Here is a 15,629-nt window from a genome sequence, read left to right on the forward strand (position 1 = left end):
ACTCTGTTGGCTGTGGGGTTCAGCTCAGTGGTAGAGCATCATCTGCTTAGCATGCATGCAGACCTGGATTCCATCCCTAGCACCAAAACAAAAACAATAACAAAAAGAAAAAATAAAAGGAAACCTCTGCTTTGGCAGCTACTGAGGAGGTGAAGGTATTACTTAAATGAAGCCCATTAACTTTTCCTTTGGTGTTTGGGCATCATTTGATTTGGGAAATGAATATTTTCACAAAATCCAGGGCTAGGAAACACTCAACAGATCATACAATAACTTAAATACAACTAGTAATAGCTTTGGACTGGCAGTGCTCCATATCAACTGAGCTGTGTAATGTGCTCATGGTAATACATATTTTAGGGGCTGGGAAGGTGGCTTAGTGGTAGAGTACTTGCTTTGCATGCATGAGGCCCTGAGTTGATTCCTCAGTACCACATAAGCAGAAAAAGTCAGAAGTGGCGTTGTGGCTCAAGTGGTAGAGCGCTAGCCTTGAGCTGAAGATCTGAGGGATAGCACCCAGACCCAGAGTTCAGGCCCAAGGACTGGCAAAAATAAAATTTATGTTAATTTGTGCACGTGTGTGTACATATGTGCTTGTTTCTATGCACATGTGGGTATGTGTTTGTATATATGTATGTGTACTGGGGCTTGCAACTCAGGATTTTGTGCTATTGCTCAGCTTTTCCTGCTTATGGCTGGTGCTCTATTACTTAAGCTATTCCTCTAGTACCAATTTTTTTGCTGGCTAATTGGAAATAAAAGTCTCTCAGATTTGGGGCTGGGAAGGTGGCTCAGTGGTAGAGCACTTGCCTTGCATGCCTGAGGCCCTGGGTTCAATTCCTCAGCACCACATAAGAAAAAAGCCGGATGTGGCGCTGTGGCTCAAGTGGTAGAGCGCTAGCCTTGAGCTGAAGAGCTGAGGGACGGCGCCCAGGCCCAGAGTTCAGGCCCCACAACCGGACACCCCCCACAAAAAAAAAGTCTCTCAGATTTGTCTGCTGAGGTTGGCTTCAAACCTTGATCCTCAGCAAGAATTATAGATATAAGCCACCAGCACCCAGCTTGTAATTTCTTTTATTTATTTGCTTCTTTTTTAAACTATGATGAATTATGCTTCGTCAAAATTACATGTGCTAAATCCACAGATAAGGTTGGCTTACTGTACTTCATGCTCTAGTTTCTTTTTTTCTTTTTTTGTAAATATAAAATTGCTTCCATTGCTTGCAGTCTAGAGAATCATCTTTGGGAGAAAGACAACAAAGCTGGTGCTCTCTGGCTGAGTTCAACCAGACAACTATGATTGCAACTATGATGGTAATGGTGGTAGTGATGATGATAACAAATGAAAAAAATGATATCTACTAACATTCCCTATGTTCGTGTGTGTGTGTGTGTGTGTGTGTGTGTGTGTGTGTGTGTGTGTCTGTTTGTATTTGATAGTACTGAGGCTTGAATTCAGGGTGCTGTCCCTTAGCTTTTTCATTCACAGCTGGTGTTCTTCCTCTTTAGCCACAGCTCCTCTTCAGGCTTTTTGTTGTTGTTGTTTCTTTTTGGTGCCTGTACCAGGGCTTGAACTCAAAGCCTAGGCACTGTCCCTGAGCTTCTTTTGCTCAAAGCTACCACTCTACCACCTGAGCGATAGTGCTCCTTCTGGCTTTTTGTGTTTATGTGGCACTGAGGAATTGAACCGGAGGACTTCAGGCTTTTTGATGGTTAATTGGAGATAAGAATTTCACAGGGCTGGGAAGTTGGCTCAGTGGTAGAGCGCTTGCCTTGCATGCCTGAGGCCCTGGGTTCCATTCCTTAGCACCACATAAGCAAAAAGAAAAAAGCCGGAAGTGGCGCTGTGGCTCAAGTGGTAGAGTGCTAGCCTTGAGCTGAAGAGCTGAGGGACAGCACCCAGACCCAGAGTTCAGGCCCCACAACTGGACCCAAAAATAAAAAAAATAAAAAAAAAAGAATTTCACAGCCTTTCCTGATGGGGCTGGCTTTGAACTGTGATCCTCAAATCTCAGCCTCCTGAGTAGCTAGGCTTACAGGTATGAACCACTCCCCACCACCGCCATTACCCCCACTCCGCTTCTCTATATTCTTAATGAATTTTGAGTTCTTAATTAAAGGCATAATCCTAGAGATAGATATGTTGTTGTTTTTCATTTTAGAGTCAAGGAAGCAGAGTGGTCAGAAGAGATGGATATGATCTATCTCCTGTAGTCTCTCTAGAGCCTGGTGTATATCTTTTATCACCCCCTGGACTGCCTTCTACCTGAGTGATTTCTGGGAACCTGGCAGATAGAAGACCTATGTCCTGGATTCTCTTTTGCATCCCTTTACCAAATAAAAATAAACTAAGCTACAGTATTTAATAATAGTTGCTATTAAGGTAGCGCTAGACATGTCTGTCTCTAGTCTTCAGGTGTGTGTGTGTGTGTGTGTGTGTGTGTGTGTGTGTGTGTGTGTGTGCTGGTGTTTGACCTCAAGACCTTGTGCTTGCTAGGCAGTCACTCTGTCTCTGAACTATGCTTTCAGCCACTTTTTGCTTTAGTTGTTTTGGAAGATAGATTCTCCCTTTCTGCCTAGGTGTGTTCCAGAACCATTATCTACCTGTTTAGGCCTCCCATTGTAATCTGGTTAATAGTTACACATCACTGAGCCCAGTGATTGGCCTAGGCATTGGCCTAGACACACAATCCTCCTAATCTCAGTCTCCCAAGTGGCTGGAATTACAGGCATGAGCCACCAGTGCCTATTGGTTAGTAGTATTTTTTAAAGAAGACTTAGCAGTTGTTGAGAGAGTTTATTTGCAGTTTTGTCAATTAGTGCTAAAAGACTCTATCTGGAGTATAAGTATGAACTCATTTAGGAGTCCTTCTCAGACTTTGGTACCTTTCAGCAAATGTTTGTCTTACTGATTTTTGATAGGGAGCGGAGGTATTCTGTTTTCTTCCTGTCAGCCCATAGCAGTGTTTCTCCAGCTTCCATGGAAGTTTCTTTCTTACCTTTGGATACATTTTCTGTATGAAATAATGTAAAGTGCCTTGTATTGAGCACATGGTAGACATTCAGACTATTTCCCTTTCTCTGCTTCCTCCTGATACATATGACAAAGCCATATTTTCTTAGCCCTGAATTTTTGTGTATTGCCTTTTCCTGCATTTTGTACTTACAACATTTTCCCCCAACCAGAAAAGCAGATGTTTTGTACCCCTTGTTACCATAGCACCCCTTAATAGTTTCACTTTCTGTAGTTTTAGTTTAGCCATGGTGCACAAATATTAAATGGGAAATTCCAGAAATAATTAATCCACAGGCTATAAATTACATGGCATTGTGAGTAGCATAATGAAATCTGCCAATCAGCTGAGCACGTAAATCATGGCTTTGTTGGCCATATCCATGCTGTACATGCCACCCACCCGCTGGTTACTTAGTAGCCATCTCAGATATCACAGCAGCTGTCCTGGAATCTCAGTGCTTGGGCTCGAGGTTTGCATTATTTTACCTGGAAATTCAGGAATAGCTCTATTGGCAATTTGAATGTGACACATACTGATTCCTTTCAGTGAAAAGGTGAAAGATCTTGACTTAGGTGGGAAAAACATGTATGCTGAGGTGGTCAAGAACTGCACTAGGGATGAAACAACACCTGTGTAGAATTTAGTACTGCCCAGGTTTCAGGCACCCACTGCACATAGGGGAGGCTACTGTATTTGAAGCATGAAGAAGTGGGTCTTACTCTACTCTTGGAAGCAGTTATGGAAGATCATCTCTTGGCATGTGAATAACTGAAGTAATAAGCTTTGCATTTTTTTTACTTCACACAGTCAGAGTGCTCAGACTGCTCTCAGTATAGCCACATGCCTGGTCCTCTAGTTCTGTGCAAGTACATTTTGGTCTATGGTATTCCCTACTGTAAATGGTCTCTTCATCCTCTTCCTTTCCTTCCATCCTCTCTCCAGCTCAAGAGGGCCAGTAGTGAGGACATGCTGGACAAGCCTGGTAGTACCACCTCATCAGGGACAGCACGATTGAAGAAGACTGTGACAGCAGGAGCGATTTCTGAGCTCACAGAGAGCCGCTTGAAGAGCAGCACAGGTATGGGGGAGCCAGAAGGATTGAAGGTCCCAAAAGGCTACTCATCTCAACCCTGAGAAAGAACATCTGTAGTTGCACTTGCTGTGCTCATCATATGCTTACTGAGCACTTGGGCTGTGCCAGGCTCTGTTTCAGTATGGAAACAGAGGTCAGTGGTGTCGTGGTCCCCAGTAATCCTCTTGTCAGCATATGTGTGTGTGACTCTTCTGGGATCCAGGCAAGGTGGTGTGTCCTGGGTTGTGTTAGATTATTGTTTCTGTGCAGAGAGCTAAGAAGCTGTGCTGTTCATCCCCTCACCATAGTGCAGTTCCCAATGCACTACTACGTTGTCTAACATGGGAAGTAACTGAAGATGCCATTACTGGTGAAGGATAAGGGTCAAAGAGGAGTGGACATAATGATGGTGTTCTCTCCTCACAAAAACATCTGTTCCAGACCACGATCACAAAGGGCTATGTTAATTCCTACAGTTTTCAAAAAGGTGAATCTGTGGAGATTACATATGGCTTTTGGGCGTAAAGGGAACAGTCTGGTGTTTCTATATAATAGTTTTACTGTTTTAAGACTGATTTAAGGGCTGGAGGCATGGCTTAATTGGTAAAACACCTGCCTAGCAAGCATGGAGCTCTGAGTTCCAACCCTAATAATGACAAAAAATAAAAATAAAACACTTACTTCACACGAGCAGACACACGTGTACATATACATTTATTTTTATTATTTTACATTTAATTTTAAAAGCACAACAGATGAATTTATATCAAGTCAGCTTAACACTGATTCCAAAAGTTAACAGGGAGCTGGGAATGTGGCTTAGTGGTAGAGTACTTGTCTAGCATGCATGATGCCCTGGGTTTGATTCTTCAGCACCACATAAACAGAAAAGACTGGAAGTGGCACTGTGGCTCAAGTAATAGAGAGCTAGCCTTGAGCAAAAGAAGCTCAGAGACAGTGCCCAGGCCCTGAGTTCAAGCCCCAAGACTGGCAACAACAACAACAAAAAGTTAACAGTGCATCACTGAAATTCATAGAGTAATCTCACTCTTAAATGTTTATACAAAGATATGAGATCAGAATATTAGCAAAAAGAATGAGATAATAAATGTAAAAAGGTAGTATACAGCATAACCAAGTAGATTTATATCATCCAGTAATGAAAGACTATCAGGAATTAGAATATAGCCCATCATGAAATTTTAACATGCTCAAGAAAAACCATATGATCATCTTGATAGACATGAAAGATGTATTTGTCACAACTAGCAACCTTTCTGACTTAATAACAAACTCTTGGCAAGCTATAATGTGTAGACTTTTACGAAAGAAGTATATATCTTTTCAGGTACCGTGATGAGCGCCTATAGTCCCAGCTACTCAGAGGCTAAGCCCATGAGCTTGAAGCCAACTTGGCAACATAGAGACCTCATTCCAATGAATACATTCATATATATATACACACACATACATACATACATACATAGCTTTCTTATCAGACACTAGTTAGAAAAGATGGTAATGTAAGAAACAATTCCATTTATGAAAGAAGGAAAATGATTTTTTAAAAGAGTGAGAGATACAGTTAATTGTACAAGAGGCTATCTGTTGTGGTGGTGGTTTTTTGTCAGTCGTGGGGCTTGAACTCGGCCTGGGCACTGTCCCTGAGCTCTTCAACTCAAGGCCAGCACTCTACCACTTGAGCCACAGCACCACTTCCGGTCTTCTGGTGGTTAATTGGAGATAAGTCTCACAGACTTTCCTGCCTGAGTTGGCTTTGAACTGTGTTCCTCAGAGCTCAGCCTTCTGAGTAGGTAGGATTATAGGTGTGTCCAGCTGGCTATCTGTTTTTTTGTTTTTTTAAAAAATTCTAAAATCCTTTTGAAGAACAAGTATAAGAGTGGAAGATTATACATGTTTCTGGGTAGGAAGATTAGTAGAATAGTTTAAGATTAATAGAGTATTAAATGTAATACGGATTTCTAAGTAGTCTATCAATGCATTTTCATCCTAATTAAAATACCAGTAGGAAAACAAGAATAGAACAGTGGTTTTTCATTGGGAGGGGCTCAAATCAGTTCCCACCACACATTCCAGTGAGCTTTTGGCCTGTCCTGAAGACATTTTTTGGTTGTCACAACCAAGAGATGATACTGACCTCTAGTGGATAGATGTTGCTAAACATCTTACAAGGCCTTGAACAGTCCCCAGCAATTATTCTGCCTAGCTGTCAGTGGTACTGCTGTTGAAAATCCAATCATGATCTAGAAGAATAAATAACCTACAATAACCAGGAAAATTCTGAAGAAAACAATCAAAGGAATAACCATAAACACTATTGGAACAACAAAGAAAATCCTGGATGAACTGGTGGATTTATTATAAGGTAAATATCAAGATGGAGAATTCCTTAAAAAAGCAGTGGCTTAGGGGCTTGGAGTGTAGTTCATTGCAGGACATACACATAGGAAGGGACTAAAAGAGAAGAGGAAAGGAGGAGAGGGGAGGTTGGGGAATAGGTGAGAGGGGGTTGGGGATGGGAAGAGGAAGGAGAGGGCGTGTCAGAGCTTTAGGAAAAAAAAATCTGGATCTCAATCTCATTTCTCTCATCAAAATAAATCCCAAACGGAGGAAAGCTTTAAATATAAAAAAACGAAAGTACAAAGAGATGTCTTAGCCTTGAGTGTTTCTAAATAGGAACATACACAAAATTATACAGGAATAGATGAAAAATGTAATCACACAAATATACAAAGTGCCTTGCTTTGTAAAAAAGAAAAGAGGAAATGTTTGCAATATATGTATCAAAGGGCAGGCTTAGAATAATTTATATAAATCTATAAGAAAAAGAACACAGTGGAAACTGGGTGCTGGTAGCTCACACCTGTAATCCTAGCTACTCAGGAGCCAAAAGTGGCTCATGTGGTAGAATGCTAGCTTTGAGGGAAAAATCTCAGGGCCAGTGGCTAGACCCTAAGTTCAAGCCCTAGGACCAACACACACACATATACAAATTATATACTAGAAAAATATATAGCTCACATAAAAAAACACGGATAGAGGAAAGATGCTCCACCTCATTTACAGTTAAAAAATACTAATCAAAACAACAATTCTGCATTATTTTCTCTAACAGGTTATCAAAAATTGAAATAATTCATTATTGCTGGGATCCCTAAGGGTGCAAGGACAGCCGGCACTACACATAGTTGATGTACAAGGACAATGCATCAATGCTTTGGGTTTAGCCAAGGGTTTCTGCTTCTTAGCATTAAAGTTATTATTTATTAATTCTGTTGCTGCCCTTGTGAATACCAAACATGTGTTCTATGACTGAGCTACACCTTTACCCCTCTACTATTTATTATTTAATATTACTGATGTATTTGAAAAAGGATGCCAGATTTATGAGCCTAATGTTAAGTGGTAAGATATTGACTACAACATAAGCCTGTATCAGTACAGGCTGTTTTAGTTATGAGGTTTAGGGCAAGTTGAATAGTATGCAGCCATGAAAGTAGACATAGACTTGTCTTACTTGTCTTGATGGTCAAGATAAATTATTAAGTGAGGAAAATAACATAATGTTACATAGCATGATCTGATTTGTTTTCATTTTTAAAAGTATATGTTAATGAAATTATGAACTTTTTCTGGAAAAATGTAAAATAGTTATCTTTGATGAGTTACCAGAATTGAAAGTGGTGAGGGAAGATTACTTTAAGTTTTCCTATATTGTTTGAAAACAATTGAACTCTGGGGTCTGCACTCCTTAGGCAGATGCTCTAGCACTTAAGCTACACCCTGAGCCCTTTTGGTTTTTAGTGTTTCAGATAGAATCTCATACTTTTGCCATGGCTAGCATCAAGCTATGATCCTCCTAAATCTGCCTCCCAAGTCATTGGGATTATAGGTATGTACAACCTGCCTGATTCTGAAAACATAACATAGGTTCTTATTTTTTTAATCAATTAAGTGAGCTGGGAAGGTGGCTCAGCAGTAGAGTGTTTGCCTTGCATGCATGAGGCCCTGGGTTCAATTCCTCGGCAATATATAAGCAGAAAAAGCCAGAAGTGGTAGAGCACTAGCCTTCAGCTGAAGAGCTCAGGGACAGCACCCAGGCTTAGAGTTCAAGCCCCACAACTAACCCCCCCCCAAATTAAGTAAATATGAGTTATAACCTAACCTTTCCCCTCCTTCTTGAATTTTGTGGTATTTCTTAACCATTTGTTGCTGAGTTACTTGATAATTTGCTCATAACATGTACTTCTTTATTTAGGATTCTAGCCGAAGACCTTAGCTTAATTCTATCTCCTAAAATGGACAAGTTCCCATATGCATGGGCACCAGCCTCTTTGTTTATCAAATGAAGGAAGTTCTTGGAGTGGTACTCATGACTACTGCTTAGACCATAATGAACTATTGAAATAAGAGACTGTTGTCCTCCTGGCTACTCAGATTCACTTTCTTAATGTGTCTATTTTACTGAAATTAATTGTTTTACTTCATAGGCTTGATTTAAATTTTGGTCTCTAGAGGTTTCAGTCAGTTAGTTTTGCAGGGCTAGTAATGGAGTCTTCAACTTCACATGTGCTAGGAAAGTGCTTTCCCACTCAGATTTACTACCAGCTTTGGAGGTTTCTTTGTTGGGTTTTTTGGAGGTTTTATTTTTAAATACGGTGTCCTCAATATTTGCATACCAGCATCTGGACAGTTGGCACTCTCATATGCAGTTGTGATAGCCCCAAAGTACCTCCTTCCTGGTGAATTCCAATCTGTCAGGATCCACTGTTAGAAGCTGCAGCGGGCAGTGCCTCTCTGTTGTGGACATGGCTATCCTTGTTATTGAGTATCAGTTGTGTTTGAGTATCATTTGAATATTTCATTGCATTTTTGTCTACATGTATCTGAATCCGTTTTTCATACCTAAATCCAAATACCTGAGATAATTACTTTAAAAGGAGAAGTGTGTGTGTGTGTGTGTGTGTGTGTGTGTGTGTGTGTGTGTGTGTGTGTTATGCTGAGAACAGAGCCCAGGGCCTTACACATGTTAGGTGGGACCTCTGCCACTAAGCTATATCCCCAGCACTATAAGGAATAATGGCTTGCTTTGGCTCACTGTTTTGAAGGTTCCAGTCCAATCTCAGTCTGGTTGCTTTGAGCCTGTGGCAGGGCAGCATATCAGGACTGGAGCATGGGGGTTAGGGAATAGGGAGGGGTGGAGGGAGCAAAACTGCTCACTATATAACCAAGAAGCAAGAGGAAGAGAAGGGGACTGGGATCTCAAGTCTAAGACTTGTTAGGCTCTCTCTTTAAAGTTCTTCCACCTTCCAGTAGCACCACCTTGTGGACCAAACCAATAACACAGTTCCAGATCCAATTGGAATTATAGCAACATGAATGAAAAAATAGTCAGGGCACAATTTAAAGTCTCAATATAGTTAAGACAGAGTTGGGAATTACTTTGCGTGTTAGCCACGTTATCCCCTTTTAGATGCTTGCGGAACTAACAGCAATTGTCCATAGTTTCAACTGTGAAGAAAAAGTATCAAAGGAAATTGGGAAAGTGCTGCCTATGTGTAGTTCATTTTCTCTAAAAGGAAAGAAATGAATTATTTAGACACTTAGGGAGCAGAAACCTTTAGATAGTACTCAAATCTTATTTTTTGCACTTTTGGCTTGTATTATCAAATGTGTATGTTAGCTGTATTTTCTTTCCAGCGTTTTTTCTTAATATACAATGTACATATTTATGGGATAGAGTATGATACAATTCAGGAGCAAGATGTGTATTCAGATTAGAGTCGTTGACATATCCACTCTCTCCAATATCTAATTTCTCTGACTATATTAATTTTGTAAAAGATTTCACCAGGAAAGCATAATACAGTACTGTAATATAATACAGTACTGAATATTTTAATGTATAATCAGCCAGTATACTATCCTTTCCTAGAAATTAATCTATCTATTTCCCAAGCCCCACAAAATATTCCATCTTTTGGTAATAATTGTCATGTTACCTCATACTTATATATAGGCCACTAATCCACCACCTGGGGAAGGTGGGATTGGAACTGCTTGAATTACAGGAATGAACTTCCTGGAAGCTATTTTTTAGTTTGTTTCTAAACTTGTTGCAGTTTTCAGTATTCAGGACTTACATTATCCCTCAGGGCTCTGCCAGAATCTTCAACAAGAACAAAAACCTTGTAGCAGCAGAAGTCACCCTTTGAAGCCTGGCTACCTTCTAGGCTAGTCTGTGACCAATTCTTCATTGTCATAACAACCTTAGGAAGAACATGCTATTTTATCCAGCTCAGGCAGTAATTTCCTGCCTGACCCATGGACTGCTTATCTCAGGTTAAATGAGATGCCTGGGAAACCTAGAAGGTTTCAATAAGAAAATCCAGCCAGCAGGTGGCAGTCTTGTCAAAAACACTGACTTGCCCTTCCATTCTGGCAACCGCTGACAATTAACTAATTTCAGAAATAACTCATCCTTTGTTTATTCTTTAATTCAATCATTTTTTTCTTTATAGGTCCTGGGGCTTGAACTCAGGGCCTGGGTACAGTTCCTGAGCTTTTCTGCTCAAGGCTAACACTCTACCACTTGAGCCACAGCTTCACTTCAGGCTTTTTTTGGTAGTTAATTGGAGATAAGAGTCTCATGGACTTTCCTGCCTGGGCTGGCTTTGTACCTTGATCCTCAGATCTTAGCCTTCTAAGTAACTAGGATTATAGGCATGAGCCACTTGAACCTGGCTTACTATATAGTTGGTACTATTCTAGGCAAAATGGATACATCAGTAATTAGGATTTTAAAAAAACTGCCTTAATGAAGTCACCCAAACATGACTTGGAGGAAGTAGAAGGAAAGGTTAGCCAGATGGATGACTGGGAAGGTCCACTGTGGCAGAGATGATGCAAGGGTAAAAGCCTTGCCCTGCCAAGGTCCAACAGATCCAACGGGCAGAACAAAGGCTTTACCTAAGGCTGCTATGCGATGAGCAGCGGTGGGACAGTAATATAATATGGGTAAATTCTGATGGGATTGGCTCAGGATAGTCTTCTGTGTGTGTATGTGCACGTGTGTACATGCATGTGTGTTCACGTGTAACTAAACTCAGGCCCTGGGCACTGTCCCTGAGCTTTTTTGGCTTAAGGCTAGCATTTTTCCACTAAACCACAGCTTCACTTCTGGCTTTTTGGTGATTAATTGGAGATAGGAGTCTCATAGACTTTCTCACCCAGCCTGGCTTTGAACAGTGGTTCTCACATCTCAGCCTCTTGAGTAGCTAGGCTTACAGGTGTGAGCTACTGGCATCCTGGATTGATTGCATTTTAACAGCAATTCTTTGGCTGTTGGGAGTGAACAGATAAAGTGAAACTAGATTGGAGGCCATTATCCTATTCTGGGAAGGAAATGACAGTGACTTGGGCTGGGCTGTAACTGAAGAGCTAGGGAGCACTTGTCAGGTTCCCCATATACTTTGAACAGTAGAACCAGCCAGCTCTGACTGTCCTGACAAGATTTTCTTTTTTAATTGCCATCAAATCCACACACCATAAACTTTAGCCACTTAACCACTCTGTACAGTTCAGCATATGAAGTACCTTTACATTGCTGTACACCATCACCATCCTCCTTCTTCAGAGTCCTTTCAATCTTGCAGAGTGGAAACTCTGTGCCCATTAATTACCAGTGCCCCATTACCCTTCTACAGCCCCTGGTAACCCTCACCCAACTTCTCTTCTCAATGAATTTGACCAAATTTGAGCACTCTTAAGTATTTCCTAGGAACGTAATCATAGTTTTTGTCTTTCTGTGACAGGCATAATGTTGCCAAAATTCATCATGTTGTCAGGATAGCCCTCCTTTTCAAGGCTAAATAGTATTCTGCTAATGTATTTACCACATTTTTAGCTGTCCAAATTCAGATGCTTTTACCTCTTGCTTACATGACTAGTGCTGTGGGGAGATGAATGTCCATGTATCTCTTTGAAGCTCCTCTTTCACTTCTTCAGATGGTTACAGAGAAGTGGGTTGATGGATTCTTCTGGTAGCCTTAAAGTGGGGATAGGGTAAGGTTTTCTGCTCATGATAGCAGTGGTGCTGCTGAGATGAGGGCTGATGGGCCTCTGGGATAAGGCATGTGCCTGGCCCTCTTCTGAGAATGGCAGCCAGAGGAGGTTTCTATAACCAGAAGAGGTTTCTATAACCAGAGGAGGTTCCTATAATCATACAAGGAAGACTAGAAATCCAGGCTAAGTACCACACTGCTCTGATGCTCTCAGAAACTGCATACTACAGTTGATCAGTGAGGATAAACAAGTGGCAATTCCAAGGTCAATTCCAATACCTTCTTCCAAGGAGATATTGGCCCCATGATCCAAGCCCTTACTCATTCTTCAGTTCCTTGCCTTGTACCGAGATCACACCTTGAGTTCCAACCTGCAATGCTGGTTGTTTCTGACAGGGAAAGGGACTGGTCAGGTTTTGTCTTCTCCAACCCAGCAGGTAAGTACCTCATCCCCACTTCTGTGTGAGGAAACACAGGCTCAGGTATTGGGCTCAGATTCAGACCCAGGCTCTGACTCCAGTTCTTTCTCCTGCTGCCCTGTTTGCTACAAGTGGTGGCCCTCATTTTCTCCCCGCCCTCTCCACCTGTTATGGAATTAGTCCTACCAACAGCAATTTGCTCACCCTGTGCAAGTATTGTTGTCAGAACCTGAGAACACTATCACCATATGATATGACAGTATTATGATAATATGACAGCATCATTACCATCCCAGTTAATTCATCAGGAGGCTGCAGCAGATGTACCCATCTGTGGGTACATCTTGGGACCAGGGTTTGCAGAATATGGAAGAGAGGCTGAGACAAAATCCGGAGATGGGCAGATGTGAAAACAAAGGATGCTGGAGATCTTGAGAGTGACAGGCGGAGGTGGGGTTCAGGATTCAGTCTCCCTGATACCTCATGTGCTAGGGATGTTGCGGAATTGAGAAGTCAGATTGAATCAATAGGGGACAACAAGGGAGCAGGAGGAGGAACCAGTTTTTACATAGAAGCCTCTGAGATAGAGGTTGCCACTTTACAGGAGGAAAAGGGAGGGTGAGTCAGAGGTAGAAGAGCCACCTGGGACCCTTTATGCCCTGGAAATGTGAAAAGAGGAACAAAGCAGCATGGGAATGCAGCAGTGGGGGGTCAGGGAGGCTCTGGAGTAAGGGGCATTTAGAGGTAAGCCCAGCTTCGGAACAGCAGAGTTCATCCATCCAGTCTTAATGATGCTGAGGAGGTGCTGAGGGTGAGGGGAGGCCATGGGTGGATGAGGAGTCTGGAGTCACCGGGAACAGAGTGGCAGAGCACCAGGAAGGAGTTGACTGTTTAATCATCATTATTATAATTTTAGAAGGTCCATTTGTCAGTGAGTATATTTTATGATTTAAAATAGCATTTCAAATTTAGTAGCTTCATTTTTCTTAGTTCATTTTCAAACAGTGGTAAGAAAATTTGATGTCTAATTCTTAGTGCATAAACTAGTATTGTGGGCTGTGGACACAGTGTTGTGCCACAGCTCCTTAGAACTGGCTCATCTTGCAGGATTGAAACTGTGCTCATTGAATGACAGCTCCTACTTTCTCCTTCCTTGTATCTGGCACCCACTTTCCTATCTCCGTCCCTATATGCTTGACTGCTTTACATTCTACATATAGCTGAGATCTCACGATATACATCCTTCTGTGATTGGCTTATTTCATTAGCATGATGTCTTCAAGATTCATTCCTGTTGTAACACGTGGCAGAATCTCCTTCCTACTTAAGGTGGATCACATTTAATCCAGTCCATCAATTCAGGAACAGGAATGGGTTTAAATTTCTGGCTACATCCAGGGTAAAACCAGGTGTGAACTCATTTGGTTCCAGTGTTCAGGTCCTGTGTTCTTAGCTCCGTGACAACTTGGGTGGTTTCCTGGCTCTGTGTTTCCCAACAGTGCACAGTTTAGTAGGGCTCTGGAAGTGAGGCCATGGGTTTTCCCCAGGATTTCCAGGTAGTTATAGGATGGAGTACTAGTTGGCGTCTCTCTAAATCCTCCTGAGAGTCTGTGATGTAGAGAGGTGGGAGCTCTCCCTGCAGCCCCTTACAACACTAATATCTTTGTCAAGTCTCATTCCAGGAGCTTGGCTGTCTCTCCTTTTCTGCAAGTCCTCTCTATATGTCCTTCCTTCCTTCTTTTCGTCCTCCTTCCTTCCTTCCTTCACCCCCTTCTCTCACTTATAACTCTACTTTATGTGTCTACAACTACTGTGGGTGAGATCTTTAAATATCATCCTTACACAAGCAGAAGGCCAAGCTAATTTCTGTAGAACAGTTTAGGATCAACACTGCTAAAGCAAGCCTTCATTTGGTTTTTGTTTGTTTTTGAGGCAGGGTCTCCATGTTGCTCAGTATGGCCTTAAACTTCTGGTTTCAAGTGATCCTTCTGCCTCAGCCTCCTGAACAGCTGGGACTTTAAGCACTATGCCTGGCTTTATTGTCTTTTTTATTAGACAAATTTTAGATGCTTAATTTGTGTATCACTCTAGTTTAGCTCACTTTCTTACATGTCCTCCAAGTAGACATTTAGCCTCTTGTCTCCTCCAGTCTAGCCTCTTCCTTTTATTTCTGGTCTCTGATGTTATATATGTGTGACCAGGGTTGTAATAAAATTAGTGATATCCTTGCTTTTTCTTACTGTGGGTGATTTTGCTATTTTGCCATTAAGTAGCATGCAGGAAGTTGGCTTGAGATACATTTGTCCTCTTCCTAGTGTACTTTGGCAGCTGTTAGGGTTGATTAGTAGATTTTATGAAGTACCCAGAATGACTAGATTCTGTTGTTACTTTGGTTGATGCTTCTCTTTTACCCTAGAGTCCTCTTCAGGAAGTTCAGATACATGCATAATTTGGTCTCCTGTGTATATATTGCATGTCCAGATTTTTTAATCCATTTAATCATTTTTGTGATTATTTTAAGGTTTTGATTATTTGTTTGTTTGTTTGTTTTTGTCGGTCATGGGCTTGAACTCTGGGCCTGAGTGCTATCTCTCAGCTCTTCAGCTCAAGGCTAGCACTGTACCATTTGAGCATAGGGCCACTTCCAGTTTTCTGGTGGTTTATTGGAGATAAGAGTTTCATGGAATTTCCTGTTCAGGCTGGCTTTGAACCTTGATCCTCAGATCTCAGCCTCCTGAGTAGCTAGGATTATAGGTGTGAGCCACCAGCGCCCTGTGGTTTTGGATTTTTTAAAGTCTGTAATATGGCTTGGTTTGCTTTGTGTGCTTCTTGTTTGTTTTGTTTTTGCATTGCTGAGGCTTGAACTCAGGATGTAGACAGTGTTCCCTAGACAAACACCCTACCACTTGAATCACACCCTTAGTTGTATGTTTCTTTACAAAAACTCTATGCTCTTTGCCTTTCTTTCTTTTCTTTTTCTTTTCCTTTTCCTTTTCATGTTTGTGTGTGTGTGTGTGTGTGTGTGTGTGTGTGTGTG

General features: G+C 41.5%; 1 protein-coding gene across 3 annotated transcripts in view; it reads left to right on the forward strand.

The window, feature by feature from the left end:
- Nucleotides 1-15,629, forward strand: part of Specc1 (sperm antigen with calponin homology and coiled-coil domains 1) — a 229,565-nt gene that overhangs the window by 37,165 nt on the left and 176,771 nt on the right. For all 3 annotated transcript variants that reach the window (XM_013016566.1, XM_013016569.1, XM_013016570.1), the window contains exon 3: nucleotides 3,960-4,095. In XM_013016566.1, coding sequence (XP_012872020.1) covers nucleotides 3,960-4,095 — 136 coding nt within the window. The remainder of the gene's footprint in view (nucleotides 1-3,959; nucleotides 4,096-15,629) is intronic.

Source organism: Dipodomys ordii, unplaced genomic scaffold, assembly GCF_000151885.1.
Source record: "Dipodomys ordii isolate 6190 unplaced genomic scaffold, Dord_2.0 Scaffold31, whole genome shotgun sequence".
Classification (NCBI taxonomy): domain Eukaryota; kingdom Metazoa; phylum Chordata; class Mammalia; order Rodentia; family Heteromyidae; genus Dipodomys; species Dipodomys ordii.